We start from the raw sequence: 24,911 nt of genomic DNA on the forward strand, positions 1-24,911 counted from the left end.
TTTTTTGGCTGATAGTCACTTATTAGTGAGTACATACTATGCATGTTCTTTTGGGTCTGAGTCACTCACTCAGAATGATATTTTCTAGTTCAATCTGTTTGCCACAAAACTCAGGATGTTCTTGTTCTTAATAGCTGCATAGTATTCCATTGTGTAAATGAACCACATTCTCTGTATCCATTCTTCTGTCCTGGGACATCTTGGTTGTTTCCAGCTTCTGGCTATCACAAATAAGGCCACTATGAACATAGTGGAACACGTGCCCCTGTTGCATGATGGAGCATTTTTTGGGTATATTCCCAAGAGTCGTATAGCTGGGTATTCAGGTAGATCTGTTCTCAATGTTCTGAGGAACCTTCAGATTGATTTCCAGAGTGGTTGTATCAGTTTGCAATCCCACCAGCACTGGAGGAATGTTCCTCTTTCTCCACATCGTGGCCAACATGTGTTGTCACCTGAGGTTTTGATCTTAGCCATTCTGATTGGTGTCAGGTGGAATCTCAGGGTCATTTTGATTTGCATTTCACTCATGACTAAGGACTTTGAACATTTCTTTAGGTATTTCTCGGCCATTTGAGATTCCTCAGTTGTGAAATCTTTGTCTAGTTCTATACTCCATATTTTGATTGAGTTATTTGGTTTTTGTGGTGGCTAACTTCTTGAGTTCTTTATGTATTTTGGATATTAGCTCTCTATCTGATGTGGGGTTAGTGAGGTTTTTTTTTTTTCCCAATCTGAAGGTCCCATTTATCAATTCTTGATATTAGACCATGAGCCATTGGAGTTCTATTTAGGAGATTTCCCCCTGTGCTAAGGAATTCAAGGTTCTTTCCCAGTTTGTCTTCTATTAGATCCAGTATATCTTGTTTTATGTTGAGATCCTTGATCCACTTGGACTTGAGCTTTGTTCAAGGTGGCAAATATGGGCCTATTTTAATTTTTCTACAGACAGACAGCCAGTTAGACCAACACCATGTATTGAAGATGCTTTCTTTGTTCCACTGTATATTTTTGTGTTCTTTGTCAAAGATCAAGTGTCTGTTAAGTGTGTGGCTTTATTTTTGGGTCTTCAATCCTCTATTGATCAATGTGTCTGTCTCTGTACCAATACCAGGCATTTTTTATCACTGTTGCTCTGTTGTAAAGCTTAAGGTCAGGGATCATGATTCCCCCAACCATTCTGTTATTGTTAAGTATTATTTTTGCTATTCTGTTTTTTTTTTTGGGGGGGGGCTTTCCAGATGAATTTGAGTATTGTTCTTTCCATATCTTTGAAGAATTGTGTTGGGATTTTGATGCGGATTTCATTGAATCTATAGATTGCCTTTGGTAAGGTGGCCATTTTTACTATGTTAATGCTGCCAATTCATGAGCATAGGAGATCTCTCCATTTTCTGAGATTCTCTTTGATTTCTTCCTTGAGAGACTTGAAGTTGTTGTTGTACAGGTCTTTCACTTGTTTGGTTAGAGTTATCCCAACATATTGTATATTTGTGGCTGCTGTGAAGGGAGTTCTTTCCCTAATTTCTTTCTCAGCCTGTTTATCATTTGTATAAAGGAAGGCTACTGATTTATTTGAGTTAGTTTTATATCCAGCCACTTTGCTGAAGTTGTTTAATCAGCTGGAGAAGTTCTCTGGTCGAATTTTTGGGGTCACTTATGTATACTATCAAATCATGTGTAAATAGCGATACTTTTATTTCTTCTTTACCAATTTGTATCCCTTTGATCTCTTTTTGTTGTCTTATTGTTCTAGCTAGCACTTTTAGTACTATATTGAATAGCTATTGGGACAGGGGGCATCCTTGTCCTTGATTTTAGTGGAATTGCTTCAAGTATGTCTCCATTTAATTTAATTTTGGCTGTTCATTTGCTGTACATTGCTTTTATTATGTTCAGGTATGGGCTTTGAATTCCTGATCTTTCCAATAATTTTAACATGAAGGTGTGTTGTATCTTGTCAAATGCTTTTTCTGTATCTAAGGACATGAACATGTGAATTTTTTTCTTTTGAGTTTTTTTATCTAATGGATTACATTAATGGATTTTCATATATTGAACCAACATTGCATCCCTGGGATGAAGCCTACTTGATTGTAGTGGATGATGGTTTTGATGTGTTCTTGCATTCTGTTTGCAAGAATTTTATTGAGTATTTTTGCATTGATATTCATAAGCCAGGTTGTTCTGAAGTTCTCTTTTTTTGGTTGGGCCCTTGTGTGGTTTAGATATCAGAGTAATTATGGCTTCATAGAACAAGTTAGGTAGTTTTCCTTCTGTTTCTATTTTATGGAATAGTTTGAGGAATATTCGTATCATGTCTTATTTGAAGGTCTGATAGAATTCTGCACTAAACCCATCTGGCCCTGGGCTTTTTTATTTTTTTTATTTTTATTTTTTTTTGGTTGGGAGGCTTTTAATGACTTCTTTTATTTCCTTTTGTGATCTGGGCCTGTTTAAATAGTCTACCTGCTCTTGATTTAGCTTTGGTATGTCTTATCTGTCTAGAAAACCATCGATTTCATCTAGATTTTCCAGTTTTATTGAGTATATGTTTTTGTAGTAGGATCTGATGATGCCTTGAATTTCCTCCTTTTCTGTTGTTATCTCTCCCTTTTCATTTCTGATTTTGTTAATTTTGATACTGCTACTGGGCCCTTTAGTTAGTTTGGCTAGGGGTTTATCTATCTTGTTGATTCTCTCAAAGAACCAGCTTTTGGTTTTGTTGATTCTTTGTATTGTTCTCTTTGTTTCTATTTGGTTGATTTCAGCCCTGAGTTTGGTTATTTCATGCCTTCTACTTCTCTTGGATGTGTTTGCTTCTTTTAGTTCTAGAGCTCTCAGGTGTGCTGTTAAGTTGCTAGTGTAAGATTTCTTCAGTCTCTTTACCAGGGCCTTTTGTGCTTTGAATTTTTCTCTTAGCACTGCTTTCATTGTGTCCCATCAGTTTGGATATGATGTGTCAGTCAACATTTTCATTAAATTTCTGGAAGTTTTTAATTTCTTTCTTTACTTCTTCCCTGACCAAGTTATCATTGAGTAGAGAGTTATTCAGTTTCCACTTGAATGTGGCCTTTCTGTTATTTTTGCTGTTACTGAAGACCATCCTTAGGCCATAGTGATCTGATAGGATGCATGGAATTATTTCAATCTTCTTGTATCATTTGAGGGTTGTTTTGTGACCAATTATATGGTTGATTTTGGAGAAGGTACCATGGGGTGCTGAGAAGAAGGTGTATTCTTTTGTTTTAGAGTGATATCTGTAGATATCTGTTAAAACATTTGGTTCATAACCTCTCTTAGTTTTACTGTGTTTCTGTTTCGTTTCTGTTTCAATGACCTGTCCATTGGTGAGAAGTCTCCTACTATTATTGTGTGGGGTTCAATATGTTTTTTTGAGCTTTAGTAAAGTTTCTTTTATGAATGTGGGTGCCCTTACATTTGGGACAGGGATGTTCAGAATTGAGACTTTCTCTTGGTGCATTTTCCCATTGATGAATATGAAGTGTTCTTCATCATGTTTGATAACTTTTTGTTGGAAGTCTATTTTACTGGATATTAGGAGGGCAGCTCTTGCTTGTTTCCTGGGACCATTTGCTTGGAAGACCTTTTCCATCCTTTTACTCTGAGATAATGTCTGTCTTTGTTATTGAGATGTGTTTCTTGTATGCAGCAAAATGCAGGTACTTGTTTTCATATCCAGTCTGTTAGCTTATGTCTTTTTTCAAGTGAGTTGAGTCCATTACTATTGAGAAATATTAAAGAGAGATGACTGTTGGTTCCTGATATGTTTGTTTTTGTAGGTGGCTTTGTATGCTTGTGGTTCTCTGCTTTTGACTGTTGTGAGATGCTTAACATCTTGACTTTTCCTTAGTGCAGGTATCTTCCTTGTGTTGGAGTTTTCTCTCCAGGATCCTCTGTAGGGCTGAGTTGGTAGATAAATACTGTGTGAATTTGGTTTTGTCCTGGAATATTTTCTTTTCTCCATCTATGTTGATGGAGAATTTTGTTGGGTATAGTAGCCTGGGCTGGCATTTGTGTTCTCTTAGAGTCTGCATCAACTCTGACCGGAATCTTCTGGCTTTCATAGTCTCTGTTGAGAAGTCTGGTGTAATTCTGATAGGTCTACCTTTGTATGTTACTTCACCCTTTTCCTGTGCAGCTTGCAATATTCTTTCTTTGTTCTATGGGTTTAGTGTTTTAATTATTATGTGACAAGCAGATTTTCTTTTCCTATCCCATTTATTTGGTGTTCTATAGGCTTCTTTTACCTTTATGGTCATCTCTTTATTTAGGTTGGGGAAGTTTTCTTCTATGATTTTGTTGAAGACATTTTTAGGTTCTTAGAGCTGGGAATCTTTGTTCTCCTCTATTCCCTTTATTCTTAAATTTGGTCTTTTCATTGTGTCCTAAATTTCCTGGATGTTTTGGGTTAAGAGTTTTTCATTTTTTGAATTTTATTTGACAATTGTGTCAGTCTCCTCTATGTATCTTCTATACCTGAGACTCTCTCTTCTATTTCTTGTATTCTGTTGGTGATACTTACATCTGTAGTTCCTGACCTCTTTCCTAGGTTTTCGATTTTCAAGTTTGCCTCCATTTGTGTTTTCTTTATTGTTTCTTCTTTCACTTTTAGGTTTTAGACTGCTTTATTCAATTCGTTCACATGTTTGTTTGTGTTATCCTGTATTTCTTTCAGTGAGTTATTTATATCGTTCTTAAAGAACTCTATTATCTTCATGAGATAGGATTTTAGGCCAGCTTTGTGATTTTCAGATGTGTTGGTATATTCAGGGCTTGCTGTGGTGGAAGAACTGGGTTCTGATGATGTCCACATATATTGGCTTTTGTTGCTTATGGTCTTGTGCTTGTCTTTCACTATCTGGTTGTCCTGATGTTTGCTGGTGTGGGTGACTCTGTTTGGAGTCTGCCTCTTTTTGTCACTGGGTTGCTTCAGGTCTCCTGGTAGGCATTTGACCCAGGCTGTGGCAGACCACCTGTGGAGCCTTCCAACTGAGGGCTCTTCAGAGGGGCAGAGAAGCTGCTGATGTGTTGCCCTGGCTACAGTAGATCTCCTGGGAGGGCTTCAGACTGTTGGGTCTACAGAGGAGCAGTCAGGCTGTTGTCCTGTATGTCTACTGACTGTGGTTTCTGTTTCTCTGGGTGCAGCAGAATTCTGGGGAGGCTTTCAGTTTGTTGGGTCAGTTGTCCTGCATGTCACAGAGTCCCCAGGAGGTCTTCAGACTGTGGTGTCTGTTGCCCTGTTGCCCCGTGTACAGAGGAGCTCCTGGGATGCCTTCAACTGTTGTGTCTTCAGGGGAGCAGACAAACTGTTGGTCAGTTGCTCTGTTGCCTTGTGTGTAGCAGATCTGGGATGCCAGTTGCCCTGTGTGCAGCAGATCTCCTGGGATGCCTCAGGCTGTGGTGTCAGGTACCCTGAGTGCAGTGGATCTTGTGGGATGGCTCAGGTTATGGCTCTCCGGGGGAGAAGACTAGCTAGATGTCAAATGCTCTGAGTGTAGTGCATCTTTTGGGGTGGTTCAGGATATGGTATCTCCAGGGGAGCAAACTAGCTAGTAGTCTGCCCCAGCAGAAAGGACTTGCAGAAGGGGAGAAGTATTGGGGGGAAGGGTTTTGGGTTGGGTAATGATGGGTCCTGAGTCCACTTGGCTCCCAGCGGCAGCTGTGGAACTTCCAGAGGGTTCTTACCAACTGCTCTGAGTGCAGCAGATCCCCTGGGCTGGTTCAGGATATGGTGTCTCCAGGGGAGCAGACTAGCTATCAGTCTGCTCCGGGAGAAAGGGATAGTGCTTTTCAAATGTTTTTTACCCAGTTTGAGCTTTCCTATGGTGACACATATAAATGTGGAAGTTCAATTGATCCCCAATAATACCTCAGAGTATACACATACACATGAGATAGTTTCAAACAGTCTGTTATGTAAATTAGATAGTGAAGGCAAGGATTAAGGATCAGACTTCTTAGTAAAATGTTGTTTCAGGAGACTATGTGATAAGGATAAGAGAACATAATCTGGTTCATCTTGAAAGAGTCCTATGTTCAAATTTACACCACTTAATCCCAGCTTAATACCATCCTCATAGCTTTGCCAGGAGATTGAGACTGGATGGTGCATATGGACTCTCTGTATGATGTATTTTGGTTAGGCATTCAGATTTTCTTTTTCCATTTTAAGAAACTATACAAGTGATAAATAAATGCTTTCTTTTATGCTACTTAGATAATATGAGCTTTATGGTATAAAAGTCTACCTGTCTCTGAAGGGCTAGTCATTTAACCATTTGTTATATCTTTCTAGACTTTTAGAAGTATTCAGTTATCTTTATGTGTACGTGCAGTTAGAGACATTATATATTTAGTTTTTAATCCTATTTTGGTACATTTAGGTTCAAGCTACATGTAGAATATCTTATTATATATCATTATAATTTTTCAGATTTTTCTTACTTCAAACATTTGATTCTATGAATGTGTAAATGTAAGCATAAGATATATTAATATTTTAAAATATAATAACATAGCCATTTTTGTTAATGTTGAGAGTGAAAACTTAGATTTAGAATTTTACTACTTATTGGAATTTTATTGCTTTTAATTTTCATTATGAGCCCCAAATTTTAAGTTTTATATACATATCCATTCATCATTTAATATGCATCATAGATTTGTTAAATATATGTAATACTTACATACTAAGAAAGTCCTGGAGAAGAAATTTATTATAATTAATCTAATAAGACAATTCAAGTATATAGTACTTAGAGGTAATTATCATGTACGTATGTGGATGTATTTGAGCACATACATGCATGCCCATGTGAGTGTGTGCTATTATGTGATAAGAGGACACCCTAGGGCATTGTTCCCAGCCTTCTACCATTTTTGAAGTGGGTCTCTTGCCATTCAAAGCTGCACTTGCTAGCCTAGCCTGCCCATGGGCTGGGAGAGATCCTCCTGCTCCTGACTCAGGTCTCTCTGTAAGAGTGTGACTACAGATGCTACTGTGTACTTATAATTGGGTCCTGAAGGTCCAGAGTCAAGTTGTAACTCTTGGATGGCAAGTACATTACCCAGTGAGCACCTCCAGGCTGAGAAACATTTTGATTAACATGAAGCATTTTATTTAGTTTTCCTCTTACTTTTGATTAAAACACCTGATTATTTTGTTCAGAATCTCTTTTTGAAGGGAGTCATTACCAAAGCCCATGTATCTAGTGGAACATTTGCTACTTTAACAATGCTTTAGTGACTCCTTTGGATGTCATTCTGTATAAACAAACTGCATTTTAAAGGTTCTTGAAACATTTAATAGAGCCCCAAATACCATTTCAATAAGTTTTAAGAAAATAATAGTATTTAAGGTTATAAATATGTACTTACTAGGCCTCTTGGTATATCTCCCAGTAACTAGAATCCAGACATATATACACATACATTGTTAAATTAGGCATGCCAAAAAAGAAAAAGATTAAAAATAAAAATAACAATAGCACAAAATAAAAATTATGTATAAAGAGACTGAGCAGCCAAAAGTTTTGTTAGTTATTTGGGGGAATTCTAGGGACAGATTCTGTTTTATTCCATTCTGTGTTAACATGGAATGGCATACAAGCAACTGCATGGACACAATTGTGAACACACATAGCACAGTTGTATCAACACCATGTAAAGTGTTTGTCTATCTTTGGAGGGAACCCTTGGGTGATCTCTAAGGCTGCCTTTTGATTTTCTGCCAGGTTGTTTCATTAGATACTCTCCATACTTTAATGTAAGGTGTTTATACCAGGGCTCAGTTCTCTCAGTTCTCAGATGGGTTAGTGCCCTGGACCAGCCAACAAGTCCTTACGTGACAAGTTCCTGAGTGGAGGACTGGGGGTGAGGAAAGCTGGTACCAGGTGTTCCATATCTGATGGCTATGCCATGCAAGTTTATTAATAAGTACACAATCTTATATGTTGTTGGCAGTAGAGAAATGGGCTGAGCAGCAGAAAGCTGAGGCAGTGTTGGTGAGAGAGTGCAAGGTACTTTAGACACAGCTGCCTCAGACGTTTACCATAGCCCTTCATGGGGGAAAGCCAGGTTCCCAGGAACCTCACACCAGACCTGTCCTTGCCAAATGTGTCCCCGGTAAAGGATACAAAACTTATCTTCCCTTTGTCCTTTCGTCAACACCTCTGGGAAAACCTTGGGTCTTCCTGGCTCCCAAAAGATCAGAATGTCCTTCTTTCTGTCTTCTGAGCCTTGAGGTCATTGGGCCATCTGAGCATGGCCTCAGAAGCACTGGAAACACTAGTCTAAGCAGAGTGTTCAGTCAAAGCCTGCACTCTCTCTTGCGCATAACTAAGTTCCCTGCTATGAGCACCTCAGATGCTGTGTTTTACAATTGTAGAATTAGGTCTATCTCATTGGGAGATATGCAATGTTCTCTAATTAATTATTTTACTATACTGGTAAGCTGCTAACTTCAGAGATGAGGTTTCCTTTCATGAATGTCTCAGGCTGTTGTTGTATTAAGTCACCATTCAGGTGAAAAGTTCAAGTGGTTGGTGTTTTCCTTTGGACCTTATGCTTAAGGAGCATCTTTCTTACCAGCGAATTCTTTCCATACCCTGGAAAGTAGCACTGCTTACAGTAAATAGACAGGGAGTAGCTGAATGCAGTTAAAGTAGAAAGCAGAAGTAAACCACAGTGGTAGGAAACAGTGGACCAATGTTAACCAGGACAGTGAGCATAAGGACCCTATGGGCAACAGGGTTGGCCTTGCAGTGACAGCTAACATTGGAGCTGCATCTGGTGTTTCTATTCCAGTCCATCCTGGCAGGTGTTTGGGAAACTGGAAGGGAGATTGGACACAAACAAATGCCAATGATGTGGGAAATGCCAGGATTATGGTGGTGCTTCGAGGACCCAACACTTGGATTTGCCATCTTTCCTTGTCTTCACCTTTGTTCAATGAACAGTTCTATAAGGACATTGACATATTTACAGCCAGGGCATAAATTTTCAAGAGAAATATGTGCTTCTCACAGACTAAATATAGATGCTCAGTGGCAACTGTCTCTCAATCTTAAGTCTAAAATTGGCAACTATTGCTGCTGCTTGCAGTCTTCTGCCCCCAACAAATTCAGTTCATAACCTGTAGTACAGAGGAGAGGTTCTATACACACTCCCAATTCTAGCCATAGAAGCTGCAGACAGAATAGTCAGAAGGGGAGAGGTTTCCGGTGCTATTCCCCATTCTCTGCTGGAGCCTATTCACAGTTTCTAAGTGCTAGGGATGGAGAGTATAGTTATATACTGCATGTCTTTGTTTAAGGAAGGGAGAAATGTTGAAGAGAATTTTGTGCCTACCTCTTTTAGGTTGTACTTTGTTTCTATAAGCACACTTCAGAATTTGGACAGTACTCATTGAAGCTTGCAGTTTTTTGTGTGTTTCAGGACAGAGAATAACACAGGGACACATACTATCATAGTAGATAGAAATAGAGACAGTTTATTAAGAAGCTGGGAGAATGCTAATGGTGAAAGTACTGGGCCAAAGGTGCAGGAAGCTAAAGCCATCTATATATCACCTTCTTACCCCATGCTTGTGTGTCTTATCCTGTTCTCAGAGTCCAGGTTTGAAGGGTTTCCAGTTCTTGACCAACTGGCTTCTTTCATATGCTTATTTTAAAATATGTTTATTTTATTCTGATTGTCTGTATATGTGTGTACATTTGAATTCAGGTACCTGCAGAAATTTCAGATACCCTTGGTGCTGGAGTTACAGGGAGTTATAAACTACACATTGTGGATACTGGGTGAAATTGTGTTTTAAAAGAGAAATAAAATGCTACTACTGATTACTTTTCCTTTGGCTTCAGAATTTTGGGACTTGTTAATTTTGAGAGTGATATTTCATTGAACTTGGATCTCACAAACTTAGCTGTTTTGGCTGGCCAGAGAAGTCTAAGGATTGGCCCTTCATCGCCTCACCAGCACTGGGTTTACATAAATGCAGTACCATATGTATATGCAGTGCCTTACATAAATGCAGTGCCACACCCAGTACTGAGGTTACATAAATGCAGTGCCACACCCAGCTCTGGGATTATGTAAATGCAGTGCCACACCCCTCTTTGTTCACCTGGGTTTTTGAGGATCCCTTACCAGGTCCATAATTATGTTTATGTGTCTACTAATTTACCACCTGAGACTTCTCTCCATATCCCTATCTATTCAAATTTTGATAATTTTCTTTTTCACATAAAAGGTACTTATATGTGAAAGTAGAGACGATATAAGTAAAAACAAAGATATTATTTGCTCATAATATTTCTCCCTAAGCAATACTGTCCTCAGGTTGCACATTCATGCTTACAAGTTGTGATCATTTGCATCCAGTGTTTCTCTCTTAGTAAATGAACCTCACTGGGATGTATAGTTTCCCACAACTTTAATACCTTACTAATTAGCAGTGGCTCCATTGTTCTATCCCAGATGACAAGCTTTACTTACATTTATATCTGCCCTTAGCTATCGCAGAGGTCAGGACCAGGCTCTTGTTCTCTGTGTAGCTGGAGGAAAGTTATTCTGATGATCTGTGTACATTTGCAAAGGTCTCCTTTCCTTACTATGGAGTCATTCCAGTTGGTACCATTATTAATAACCTTTAGAAAATGTCTTAACTTAGAGCATATTGCTTCAACTTTTAATTTGTTTGAGGAGAGTGGCAGTCATACCATGCTGCCTCATATGGAGGACAAGAGTCAGTTTTCTCCTTCCACCACGTGAGTCTGTAGATGAGACTCAGTTATTAAGCTTGAGGACAAGCACCCTTCCCTGATGAGAAATATCTCAGCCCTAGTCTGGCTTGAAATCAACATACTGGATATAGTAATTTTATGAGCACAAATGATTTTTATTTAATTTAAAAATAGACTCTTAATTTAAGTTAATTTTTATACTGAGTTTTTAAACTATCTGGTTCATATTATCTGAATTTAGGGATGAGTTAATTATGACCTTGAGGTGTTATGGTTTCTGAGTGCTTTTAGAAAGAATGGAGCTAGTACTTAGTACTTAGTTCAGATGTCTCCCTTTCATGCAGCAGCTGAGAAAGTGCATAGTCAAATGTTCAATTTTCTGTACTCATTTTGTGATTCTTGCGTATTTTGTAGCTTTTGAACAGTGTTCTCTGCTAATACCTTAGAATCATTTTCATGACTGAGAAGTAGAAGTGAGTTTTGCTTGTTGTCAAGATAATAATGCAAGAGAGCTTGGAAGTTTAAAAAATTCAGTATGAAACATAACTGATGGCTCTGTGGTGTGGGAACTACTGAAACAGCTATGTCTCTCTCTTTCTCCCTTCCTTCCTTCCTTCCTTCCTTTCTTCCTTTTTTGTTTTTGTTTTTTCGAGACAGGGTTTCTCTGTGTCGCCCTGGCTGTCCTGGAACTCACTCTGTAGCCCAGGCTGGCATCAAACTCAGAAATCCACCTGCCTCTGCCTCCTAAGTGCTGGGATTAAAGGTGCACGCCATCACTGCCCGTCCGTGTTTCTTTATATTGTATGGCTCTGGGTTGTGTGAGCCTTATCTTTCTTGTTTGAGATATTTAAAGTGTGATCATTCCACTGATAAGTGCCTAAGTATTAACATAACACGATCAAGACTTAAGAACTATATTTAGATCTGTTTCTCATTGAAAAGTAATTGAGCTCCTGATCACTCCAGAGTGTTAGGAGCAGTGGGTTGTTAGGCCTTGTATTCACGGCATGCTGGTGGCTGGCATGCTGGTTTTGATGGTAGGACTGCCTTTAGGGTTCTTTGCTTGTTACGAGTCGTTTCTGCTCTTCCCTTACTGAAATTTTTACCAGGGATCAATAGGGTCATTCAGAAATGAAACTGAAAATTACATTGTTGGTTACTGCATCTTCATTTATTTAGACATTTTCATCATTTATCTGGGTGATAATGACTTAATTTGATGAGTCTTCCTTTTTCTTTTAGGCTCAGTTTATGAACCTCTTAAAAGCATTAATCTTCCAAGAGCTGATAATGAAACTCTATGGGATAAGTTGGATCATTATTACAGAATTGGTAAGCACTAATGACTAGTATTCATTGTTCCCTAGTCATATTTCCTGTTTTGTTGAGTTATTCTTCTATAACTTGAAGATGGGGTAGTTTCTCTGCGTAAGTATCTGTATATTCTAGTTGTGTATCTATCCTGGACTGTTAAAAGGAATACAGATCATACCTGGCCCATGAGTAATTTTATGTTACCAATATCTTTTAGTATTTTAACTTTCCTAAGTATTAATATATTATATTATATTGTATTTATTTATTTATTTATTTATTTATTTATTTATTTATTTTGGTATTTCAGACAGCATCTCTCTGTGTAGTTCGGGCTGTCCTGGAACTCCCTGTATAGATCAGGCTGACTCAAACGATAGAAGTCTTCCTGTCTCTACCTCCTGAGTATTGGGCTTAAAGGTGTGGACCCTCACACCAAATTTAATAGGTTTTAGAATTTGAGTATTTTTTTTTTAAAGAATTATTTTATTTATTTAATGTGTATTAGTACACTGTAGCTGTGCAGATGGCTGGGAGCTATCATGTGTGTGGCTGCGGGGAATTGAACTCAGGACTTCAGCGGGGGCCCCTCTCCGGGCCCCTCTCCCCCAACAGCTCGCTCCGGCCCCACTCCAGCATTACGGGTGGTTGTGAGCCACCATATGGTTGCTGGGATCCGAACTCAGGACCATTGGAAGAGCAGTCAGTGCTTTTACCTGCTGAGCCATCTCGCCAGCCCCGAGTATGTTTTTTGTTTTGGTTAATGAACAACCGTTTCATATGATATGAGTATAAGCTTGATCATTTACATAAGGTCAGTTTCTAACTCACTGAAGCAAAAGACACAATCTCAGGTTACTGTTCCCATTAATGGGATCAGTTCCTACACTGGGTTTGTTTGATTTTAATGTTTTGTTTATTCAAGACTAATGTGGCAAATGTGAGCAAGCAATTTTGGAGTATATAGGAATAGAATCTTTCTTTTATATCAGACCATGAGTTGGAATGTCCATTGATTTTCTTTTTTGAAACCTTGCTTTTTGTTGTCCTATTATGGTAAAGAATATAAAATCTTATTCATCTCCCAAAACATGCTTTTCTTTTTTCTCTTTTCAATCTCATGTTAGCTTTATTTCAGCTTATTTTCCACCAGGATTTTGGCCTGCATTCTTATATTACACTTTCTGTTTTCTTTATAGTAATAACAATCTAAAGAGGACTAATTGTAGTTTTAAAAGAAATAGCCAGTATTTACTTTTTCCCTTTTGGGGACCAATTCTTTGCCATGAGAAAGGTTCTGGAAAAGATTTGTTTAGTCTGAGAATACTGAGTGCAGTGTCGCATACCTGATCTCAGCCTCTGTGGTTTGCAGACTAGCTGTCTAGTAAAGTCTTGTCTTAGGAAATAAACAAACAGAGCACAAAACAACAGTATGGTAAGAGTGTTAGAGCTGGAGAAAGGGAGTCGTAGGGAACAGAATGGAACACTTTCTTTCAGGCCCAGCATAGCTGTTGCTCTCTTGAACTTAAAAGAGCTATATAAGATTGGACATTTAACACCCTGTCATGCAGTGGAGTGGGCTTGTGGGACCTCACCCCTGCCTGAGGCTATGCACTTGGTTGATCGGGCAAGGAGAGACATTTCAGTCATATATCTACTGGTCAGGTGCCAAGGCTCCTACAAGCAAGCCCTCACCTTTATTCTTGTAAGAAACTTTAGTGAATGGGTAAGGGAGACATAAAAGAGAAGGAGGCTAGTGGAGAGAAGGTAATGTTTAACACGATAAAAATACAGTGTGTGTATACATCAAAATATCATAATGAACCCATTATATATAACTAACATATGCCTTTACATTGTTTATATGAAAAAAAGATAAGAAAAGAAGGTTGTTGTATCTTAATCTAGATTACATTGATTGAATGTATTTAAGGAAAAGTGTTTAAAATTTGACAGAAATAAAATATACTTCAGGAAATAAAGTATTATAGTGTATTTATTTTCTTGGTATGTGACTCCTCATAGAGAGGAAAGCACTGATTTCAGACCTATGCTGTGTCCACACTCATTTACCATTCTTGCAATATAAAAATGGAATTTTACTTTTGAAATTTAAACATATTCATAACCTGTACAGTTATATATGTATATGTATACACATATATGTATATATATGTATATGTATATATGTGTGTGTGTATATATATATATATACATATATATATATACACATATATATACACATACATATATGTATTTATATCTCAGTCATCTGTGAAGTACAGGGCTCTGGCCTATCTGTGGTCTTCCTTTTTCCTTCCTGACTTGTGGATCAGTTAGTTTTCAGAATCCAGAACAACTGGCCTTAAAACTTAGAAAGTTACTTATTGTACTTTTGTTTTAAGTTTCTTACTTAACGTAGGTTAGCAAACATATTATAGTCCTATATTTTGGTTAAGCTTTTCTTCTCCTTGTCTGAAGTTATCTTAATAAGATCTGTATCATATCTTAGCATTAACCAGCATAAATCCAAACTTTTAATGCTCTTAGTAGTTGAAGGCTTTCTTCACAAGCATAAAGACACCTTTATGCAGTATGGATTTGCACTTGGCCAGAGTGACATGAAGCAGTTTAACATCTTCAAAGATGTTATGTAAAAGCTAATTTTAGAAATAATAAAACTTTCAAGAGTGAGATGAAGAAACCAAGAGAAATGACTGGTTGTACATTCATTCTTTCTTGTAGTCAAGTCAACCATGCTGATATATCAAAGTCCAACTACAGGTCTCTTTCCTACTAAAACATGTGGTGGAGACCAGAAGTCCAAAGTGCATGAGAGTCTGTACTGTGCTGCCGGTGCCTGGGCCTTGGCACTAGCATACAGGTGAGCTGGCATTTGTTCGCGTAGTAACTCCAAGTGGACTAGTTTTATAGAATTAATGCTTTAGAAGAGCACTACAAAGTATATTTTGGAGATCATTAGATAAAATTGAGTATAGACTGTATATTAGATAATATGCCATCAACTCTTAAGGGTCTTGAATGTAATTAGTGTTGTTTATGGTTATATAAGAGAATGGCCTTTTTTTTTTTTTCCCTCTAGAGACACTTCTAATGGGTGTAGGGTAAATACTCATGAAGTTTGTAGCTTTCAAGTAGTGAAGAAAAATTATACTTAGCTCTGGAGTATAAAACAAGATAATATTAATAGCTGGTGACCCTAGGTAAAGAATAAATGGCATTCATTGCAATATTTCTTCAACTTTTTTGCACATTTGAAAGTTTTGAAATAGCAAAGGGGCAGAAAATTGCTTTAAAAAAAGGATATGCAACAGAGGGATGAACGTCAGGCACCAAGCCTCCCCCAAAGACCTCAGAAGAGAATTGAGTCTTACATACAGTATCCATGCAGATCTCAGGGAAGTCAAGGGAATCAGGACAAATGCATGATGTGTTTATTTACTTTAATGCCTACATTAAATAGGCTCAATGATGTGACAGTCTTGAGCAATTTACTTTTTCTGACATTCATCACCCTATGTATATAAAGTCTACAGAAATAAAATTTAGTATACTTTATTTAGTGAGGCATGGGATAATATTTTACAAGTGGTGGAGATCTGCAGATATTTCACATAAATGAAAAACAATGAGTGATTGTCATGCTTATGTTTTAGCCAGTATTATTTCTGGTTATCTCCTCTACCTTTTAAAGTCAGTGTGCCGTGTTGTGTCTGTGTCTAGTTGAGGGAATCTCCGTGTTGTGTCTGTGTCTAGTTGAGGGAATCTTTTTTTTTTTTTTTGATGGTGGCTTTTCTTTGTTTCCTTTTATTCTTTTTTTTTCTTTTCTTTTCTTTTCTTTTTTCTTTTTTTTGGATATTTTCTTTATTTACATTTCAATTGTTTTCCACTTTCCAGGTCTCCCCTTCAGAAGCCCCTATTCCATCCCCCCACCCCTGCCTCTATGAGGATGTTCCCCCACCCACCCTCCCACCCACTCCTGTCCTAAAGCCCTGGCATTCCCCTACATTGGGGCATCAAACACCCTAGTTGAGGGAATCTTTAAAGACTAACGTGTAGGACACAACAAAGAAAGTGTGTGCCAACCTTAATATTTGCTTTTTCGAATCCAACTGGGAGTTACAGATCATAAAGAGATAGGTTGTCTGCATTTTGTAACAGTGAATTTAAAATGATTATGGGTGATTTTTTTTCTAATATAGAAGTAAGCTTTAAATTTTAGCCAGATCATTTTAGAAAATTTCCTCCCTCAAAAAATTGCCTCACTCCTGAAAAGCAAGGGAAAGCCGCACAAGCTTTAGCATGAGTTTTTTTAATTTTAATTTTTACATCTGCTGGGAAGATGAAATTTCACTGACAGAATTGGTAGATGTCACCAGAACAGAGGATTAGCCAGTTAGTCAAATACTTAATTATCAAAAGCTCTACTCCCTTTTCAAATGCAATTCCAATTTGTTTCCTGAGTTATCTCTCTCACCCAGGCGCATTGATGATGACAAGGGAAGGACCCATGAGCTGGAGCACTCGGCCATAAAGTGTATGAGAGGAATTCTCTACTGCTACATGCGGCAGGCTGATAAGGTAAAGCACGTGGACTGAAATGCTCATATCGTTCTAAAGGATTAATTTAACCAGTACTGCAGAAGCATCTTCTGAAGGATGTACTCTGAAAAGGTAAAACCACATCCTAGGACAGTCCCTATATTCAGGTTGGCCTTTCCCTTCCCAGCCCAAGCCTTTGAAATCCTGAAACTGAGGTAACATCTTCAGTGTGACATGATTGAAAATTTTTGTTTAGACTCAAATTTGTTCTCAATTTGTTTTCTCTTTGGTAAAGATCCATATTTGTGGGAAGCTGGCGAATATTCATAGTTCTACACAACTCACTATTTAAACAATTACCTTGGTTGACCTTAATTTTGGATGCCTGAATTTCTGTAGCAAAAGAGAATTTTAAAAGTATAATGTTTCAGTCGGGTGTGGTAGCATACAACTTTAATCCTATCACTTGGGAGTCAGAGATGGTGGATCTCTACATTCTAGTTCTGCCTGGTCTACAGAGGTAGTTCCAGGACAGCCAGGGCTACACAGCGAAACCCTGTCTCAAACAACCAAAAAGCAGAATGTCTCATTCATTTGCATGCAGAGAAGCCAGGAATTACAGCTTTAGGAAACAGAACCTTATAATGTTACATGGAAATGAAAGAATCAATACACCTGTGATGGTCTGTCTAAACTGTAAAGTTCTAGACAAATATAACACATTGTTCCCTTTACTTACTACAGCGCTGAGTCTCTAGCTCCTCACACGCCATGATCACATATGTACTCCGGTATATCATGGGTTCCTAAGATGACAGCAGGTATAATGACTCTCACAGGACTGAGACGGTCTTAGTCTGTGCTTCATTACAGCAAAAAGAGATGAAGCATGATTGAGCAGAGGTGCCTGGCAGTGTGTAGGAGGCAGGCACCAGCTCCTCAGAGCAGCACATGTGATATGTTCTTGCCAAGGTTGCTCATTTTTTTAACTCAAGATTTTTTTTTTTTTTTGGTGTAGGTACACTCTGCCAAAACCCAAATTCCAGACTCCCAAGACAAAACTGGGTGTAGTCTAATCCACACCATTTTTAGACATGCAAGCCACTCTTCTAAGAGAAGAGTGGAAGCCCTTCCAACGTGCAGGTTAGCACATGGGCCAAGGCTTATACTTGTAAACATTGTTTTCTGAGTTGTCAGCCGCAAGCTTCCTATTCTTTTGAAGACAATCTCTACACTCACATGCACTGGCTTCTCACACTCCAGTTGTGTTGGTTTAGGTAAGGTGACTTTCCACACACTATGGTTTTTTATCTGTAAAATATGAATCCCAGGATTCCCTGCTTTATACAGTTTCTATGAGGAGAATGAAGTGGAGTATAAAGAGTACTTGGGATCCCGGTCCTGCAGGCGTCATGCTTTCTCTCTCCCTCTGGACCACGTTATTCAGATGTGTCTCCAGCTTCTTCACTTATGCCAAGACACAGCAGTTTTAACTTCTACTTGGAAATAGTTTTCAAATATGGCAGCAGATCTTTATAGATCTATCTTTGAGGTCATAACTTTAAAATATATTATATTTTGCCAACAGAGTTTGACAGTATCACTAGCTGGAAGAAAAAGTGTATTTGATACTAGCTGAAAGAGAGGCATCTAACAAAGGCATCACTTGTCAGCAAAGATTGTGTAGATGCTACAGGAGAAGTTGCATGCTTCAGTTTTAGATTGCTAGACTTAAGTTACTATGGCATACATTAAATTGGCGTAATTATGGTTACTTTTTTCAAAGTGTGATAGTACTGTTTCCTTCCCAAGTATCCTTTAATGCATGCCAAGTATCTTTCTAAGGTCAGCATTTCTCTTTAGGGAGTATTGTAAGAGCCTTTAATTTCATGTGCTTGATAAACAAGCAGACATAAATTGGGATTAACAAATGGAAGGCAGTGATATAATGATGTAAAGTTCTCTTTCCCACTTTGTGGCATGATTAGCCAGTAGGGAATGGCATTTATAAATATTCTTCACTTTTACTAAATAGTTACCACAATTAGATTTTCTTTTAAGTACAACTTCAGTTTAACTTAAACTACTCAATTATAAAGAACTAACAATCCTCAAATTATAAAGAATTAACATGATTTTCATTAATTTTTCTTAATTCATTAACATAATTCTATTATTAATATAGACCATTAAAATAAATGGTGAGGTGAATCATTTTGGAATTTTATCTTCCAAAAATTTCTTCTCTGTGGGAGACATAACCAATATCTACCTCTCTTTCTAGAGTCCCGATGACAAACTGAATTACTCCAATAAAGTTTACTATGAGGAACTCATATGTTTATTAGGTTAACCTACAGAGCAGTGGGTGAGGGGTATGGATGGGTATATGTGGCCCTAAAGCAGCCATGCTTGATGGTCTGCACCAACATGAACGATGACTCTCCCTTGACCATATAGATGGTGTCTCTTCCTAGTCTTCCTGGTCTATATATTCTATTTTCTGAATCCATTTACAATTAGGGTAGAATTCATAGAACCGGCTTGCTGGGATATTGAGTTAAATGCTTTGATGGGTATCCCATCACTCTTTTTTCCTTGTACCTTCTTCATTGATGGGCTGTCAACAGTCAACAAGCCCAGCTGTGATAATCTTTTCTAAGCTGGCACAGCTAAGCTCATGAAGATGGTAGCACCAGAGAATGGTCCTGGACAGCATTGTCTATACCACGATTATGTTAGTTTCAAGTGTTCTTATTGTCATAACTTTTCTTGATAACGACATCTTTTTGGGGCAGGAAAGTAGAACATATTACTGTAATCCATATGGAGCATGAGGGATGCATTCTGAGATTGAATATTATACCTAGATTAGTGTCTCTAACCATTTGTTCCATTGACTTTTGCTGGAGAGATGTAAACAGACATCTGCTACCCCAGAAAGCATAAACACCAGAACAAAGTATAGTTCTACAAAAGTCCAACTTGGCAAACCTATGACTTTACTGTGCTTGCTTCCATGAATGAAAGGTTATATAACAGCATAGGTGACTTCAAAGCAGCCACACCACCAAAGAAAATCTTATTTCATCATGGATGACAACTATCCTATAGCTACAGAGACAGAACCATTCTTCAGTCAACTTTCTATATTCTGTGTGGTACTCCACTATCAGCTTAGGCCACAAATCCCATACAGACCAGGCACACTTACTGTGAAGGAGATGTACAATGGAGTGACAGAGATTTCAGTTGAGGGTTAAATAACTCTCCTCATAAAGAGGAAAAGGCAACAGGCTTGATCTTGGATCTTCTTTTTTCTTGTTGTTTATTTGCTTTTTGTTTTGAGAAAGGGTTCTCTATTATAGTGTGGTTGTCCTGGAACTCACTCTGTAGACCAGGCTGGCCTTCAACTCACAGAGATACACCTGTACATACCTCCCAAGTGCTGAGATTAAATGTGTGGGCCACCAAGCCCAGAAACAGGCTGGATCATATGGGTCTGTTTCAGGTAGCCACTGATGTTCTGAAGGTAGTTGTTTTAGTTTTATATATGTTTCTGTGATAAAATATCCTGACAAAAGCCACTTGGAGAAGGAAAGTTTTTTTGTTTTGTTTTGTTTTGTTTTGTTTTGTTTGCGGGGTCTGTCAGTTCCAAATTATAGTTCATTATTTGGGGAATGTCAATGCAGGAAGTCAAGCAACAAGTCAAACCACACCCACAGTTGAGAGCAAAGAGAATACGAATTCCCTCACTTTGCCTCTTGGTCCCAAACAGCTAGCTTTCTCCTCTCGTGCTGGTCAGACCCCTGCCTGGAGAATGGTGTTCCCAGTGTGCTGAGTCTTTCCACTGCGTTTAGAAACCAAGGCAGTCTCCTACAGATATCCCCACTGTTGGGGTTCTGGAGCATCCCCACAAACCATACAAACACTGATGTCAGTCAGACAGAGATGGCTTACTGAACACACACCAAAAGACTGATTGACAGCTGCAGACTTGGGAGCTGAAAGCTGTGTGCCAAACATTTCTCAGGGCCAGCTTATAAAGGCTAAAACTGCAAAAAACACAATGAGCTTATTATATGCAAGTTCAGGAAGCACTGCTGAGTGTCAGCTGGTCCTGACTCAAGCTATTTTAGACATAAAAGTTCATATTAATCTTTAACTTGGTAGGTCCTAAGTGAAGCTTGTTGTTGTGGAATTTCTTAAGATTAACAAACGTCATAACATACAGAACATAACAGAGTATGTAGTCAGTATGACCCTGATCTGCGTCAATGTCTAGTAGGCATATTACCGCAACAATATGAAGTAGCTGACAAGCATGAAATAAAATGTCTACATCTATGCTGGTTGGGCAGGCCTCAACATCCAAAGGCCAGCCTGATATAGATAATTCTTCATTAAGGCCCTTGAAAAAAGGTCCTAGCTCTTTTCATATTGAAACCAGCATAGTGAGTGATAAGACTGTTTCGGAAGTATTCAAAAAGAACTCACCAACTCTCTGCGCTCCTGCTTCTCTCAGGACCTTGCTCCTACTGCATCCTGCTGCCTGCAACTCTCTCCCCTGCAGCGTCTGGCTCCCTTGCCCCTGGAGCTTCTAGTTCCCTCTCTGCAATCAGTGGTCCCACATTCCAGTAACCAAGTAGAGCAAAACTCTTGAACCTTATAATTAACCAGTCAGATTCATGTATCAATAAATTCTCAATTTACAAGATACAAATGCAATAATTTCAGAACCAATTGATAATGATAAAAGCTTTATCCCAATTATTTTAATCTTATGATATCATAACTACCTGTGGCTGGTTAAAGCCATGCTGGTTGATGTCCGTCACCATCTTCCATACTATCTGTCTTCCTCTGACCTCTCTGTCTCCCTAACTCTTAGCTCTGTCTCCCTTTCCCCTGTCTAATCACAGGCCTCCTGCTGCCCTAATGTAATTGGTGAGGGAAGATCCTGCAACATAAGAGTAGGAGAAAAATAATCTAAACCATTATGCTTCTTATTTCTCTTCCTGCTGGATGAGCCATTTCTTCATGAATCTGTGGAAGTGTGAATATTGTTTTATTACATATGTGTGCCGGCCACATGTGTGAAAGTTAGAGCACAAGTTGCAGAGGTCCTTACTTTCCACCAAATGGGACACAGGAATGGAACTCAGGTTACTTAGCCAAACCACCTTTACGTGCTGAGCTATCTCTTCTGCTATGAACATATGCTTATTGTGTGTGTGTGTGTGTGTGTGTGTGTTTATGTGTGTATGTGAATGTACCCTAGTACATGTGTAGAGGGCCGAAGATACCTGATCAGAATCAGTTCTCACCATCCACCATGATTCATGGTCTGGCTTGGTGGCAAGCTCATTTCCTAGGCCTTTAAATGGTGAAATAATTATCTCTTCACCTTTTTCCCCCATTAAAGAAAAGCATATTTGTAGTATGAATTTGCTGTTTGGCCTCAAGCTTTATGTTCTTCTTCTTCTGAAGTAAATTTATAATCTAAAAAGTCTAAGCTTTCCTACTTTCTTTGGACCATGCTTCTTGGTATTCTTGTAAAAACACTAGCTAAAAGATATTTTGCATTTATTTGGAAGTTTGACATGATTGCATGGAATTGTCCTTGATTTGTAGGATATGAAACAGTATCATTTTGTGTTTTGTTATCTTGTCTGGGCTATTGGTTATTAATGTCTTTCTAATACTATGTTTGCTCTTGTCCTGGCTAGTTTTATGACAGCTTGACACATGCTAGAATTGTTTGGGAAAAGGAATCACAATTTAGAAAGTGCCCCCATCAGATTGGCCTGTAGGCAAGTCTATGGTGTATTTTCTTAGTTAGTGACTGATGTGGGAGCACTTAGCCCACTTAGGTTGGTACCACCCTGGGCTGGTGGTCCTGGGTTCTGTGAGAAACCAGGCTGAGCAAGCCATAAGGAGCAAGTGAATAGGCAGCACTCCTCCATGGCCTCTGCATCAGCTCTTGTGTCCAGGTTCCTGCCCAGACTTGCCATTGGCCCTGGTGTGAAGTATGAATGAAATAAACCCTTTCCTCCCCAAGTTGCTGGTGGTCATGGTGTTTCATCACAGCAGCAGAGACCCAGTAGACAGCTCTTTTTTCGTCATTCTTGAGGAGAGCACACACAGAGCTTCAGAGCTGAGGTGCAGTTAGTTAGCTTGGAGGTCTTACTGTGCCTATGCCTTGTACTTCATTTCATTTAAAATGCTGCTTAGTAGTTTCTATTCAATTAGAAATACACTGAAACTTTGTTAAATTTGTTCTTCCAGAACAGTTGAAAGGATGGAATGCTCATTTTCCTCTAGATGCGTGTTTTAAGGCTATAAATTAAGAGTAGATGACAAACTAACTATCACAAATAAGTGATTTACCCACAACACAAGTAAAATAAAATTCTGATATAGTTTAGAAAATTTTCTTCTAATCATTTTCTTGATCTTTACTTGGCAAATGCTATGTAGCCTATAAAATACTAATTAATGTAGTTTGTTTCTTGACTGTTTTCAAGAGTACATTTTGTTTGAAGTTGACATACAACACACCTCATTAATTTTCAAAGCTTACAGAATTTGAATATTTTTTTCTGAAATCTTAAATTGCTTGTTTTTTAACAGCTTTGAATTTCAAAGCCATTATATAACTCCCCATGTGAACATCTTTAATCATTTAGCAGTTAGTTTTCCCCTTAGAAATATAGTCTCCTGCTGGGTTCTTGCATGTCTTGAAGACAAACGACAAGCACCATCTTGTCAGGTACTGCAGTGACTTCATTAACCTGAGAAAACCTTGTCCTGTTAGATCCCTATTAAATGGGTGTACTGGTTAGTTGTCAGCTTGACACAAATAGAATCACTTGGCATGAGGGAGCCTTTCTATTGAGGAATCAAATTGTCTCCATCACTTTGGTCCGTGTTTAATGATTAATGTAATAGGGCCTAGCCCACTGTGGGCGTCATCACACCTGGAGATGTTGTCTTTGGCTGTATAAGAAAGCAAGCTGAGCAAGCTACGGAAAGTTAGGGGCTGAACAGTCATTCCTTCATGATCTCTGCTTCCATCTTTGCATCTGGTTTCCTGTTTCTTGTTTCCTGTCCTGATTTCTCTCAATGTTGGACTATAACCCATGTCCACTCCACCAACTTGGTTTATGCCATGCCCTACCAGAGTTCCACAGGAACAAACAAGGTTAGAAATAGTTATCAGAGAGTGGGGTTATTGATGTGTTAGACCCAACCATGTTTAAGAGAGGACTGTGGAAGCATTTGGAGCTTTTGGCTGGCAAAACCACTGAGTGCTGAACGTTTAATGGACACTTTGAGGGACTGGAAGATAAGAACATTGAGGTAAATGTCAATGATGGGAGCCTGGCTTGTGAATCTCATGTGCAAGTTTGAGAGTTCCTTGAAGGCTTTCAAGGGGCTGTTTCTGTGATACATGTCAACTAGGAAATTGTGGATGTGAAACTTGGTATGCTTTAAATATAGACTGCCAGGGCTGAGAACTCAGCTGTGGCTGAGAGAAGACTAGATGTACTGAGGAGAGTCTGAGAAGTGTTTCGTTAGGTTCAAGAACGGAATAACCTGGGACAGTAGGGAACATGAGTTTTGTTTCAGTTCAGACATATTTTTGGTTAGGACTCTAGAGTAATGTTCATTTCTTTGAGATAATAATCATGGCAGTAAAAAAGGTGTGACTTTTGATTGTGTGGGTCTAGGCTATTGCTTCTGGTGTGTGAGAACAGAGGTCTGCCTTTTCTGAGTTCCCCAGCTACTTTGTAAATGGAAAGTAGAATCCCCAATCATCTCCTCATTTTGTTATTTTTTTTAGCAGACTCTCTCTTATTCTTTGACAGTTTTGTACATATAATGTGTTCTGATCATATTCATTCCAACATGCTCACCCCTATTCCATGTCCTCTATTTTATCTGTATGGGTGTTGTGTCTGCATATATGCTCATGTACTACATGTGTGCCTAATGTTCTCTTCCAGGTCAGAAGAGAGTGTTGGATCCTGTGGCTTTGTGTTACAGGTAGTGTGTGCTGGGATTGAAGCCAGTGCTCTTAACCACTTAGACATCTTTCCTGGCCCATTTACTTCCTTTCCCTATTTCTTTTTTTCTTTTCTTTCTTTCTCTTTCTTTCTTTTTTTTTTTTTCAAATAACCCTTGAGTCCAATTAGTGGGGATTTTGACTGGCTTGTTCTTATGCTGAGAATTCATAAGAGCAGTGACCATGTCATGACCAAGAGA

At 38.5% G+C, this 24,911-nt stretch overlaps 1 protein-coding gene across 7 annotated transcripts in view; it reads left to right on the top strand.

Moving 5' to 3' along the window:
• The window catches only part of Phkb (phosphorylase kinase regulatory subunit beta), a 210,521-nt gene that overhangs the window by 40,034 nt on the left and 145,576 nt on the right, over positions 1-24,911 (top strand). For all 7 annotated transcript variants that reach the window (XM_031340678.1, XM_031340676.1, XM_031340673.1 and 4 more), the window contains 3 exons: positions 12,009-12,098; positions 14,826-14,964; positions 16,583-16,682. In XM_031340678.1, the coding sequence (XP_031196538.1) occupies positions 12,009-12,098; positions 14,826-14,964; positions 16,583-16,682 (329 nt within the window). The remainder of the gene's footprint in view (positions 1-12,008; positions 12,099-14,825; positions 14,965-16,582; positions 16,683-24,911) is intronic.

This window comes from Mastomys coucha, unplaced genomic scaffold, assembly GCF_008632895.1.
Source record: "Mastomys coucha isolate ucsf_1 unplaced genomic scaffold, UCSF_Mcou_1 pScaffold22, whole genome shotgun sequence".
Taxonomy (NCBI): Eukaryota; Metazoa; Chordata; class Mammalia; order Rodentia; family Muridae; genus Mastomys; species Mastomys coucha.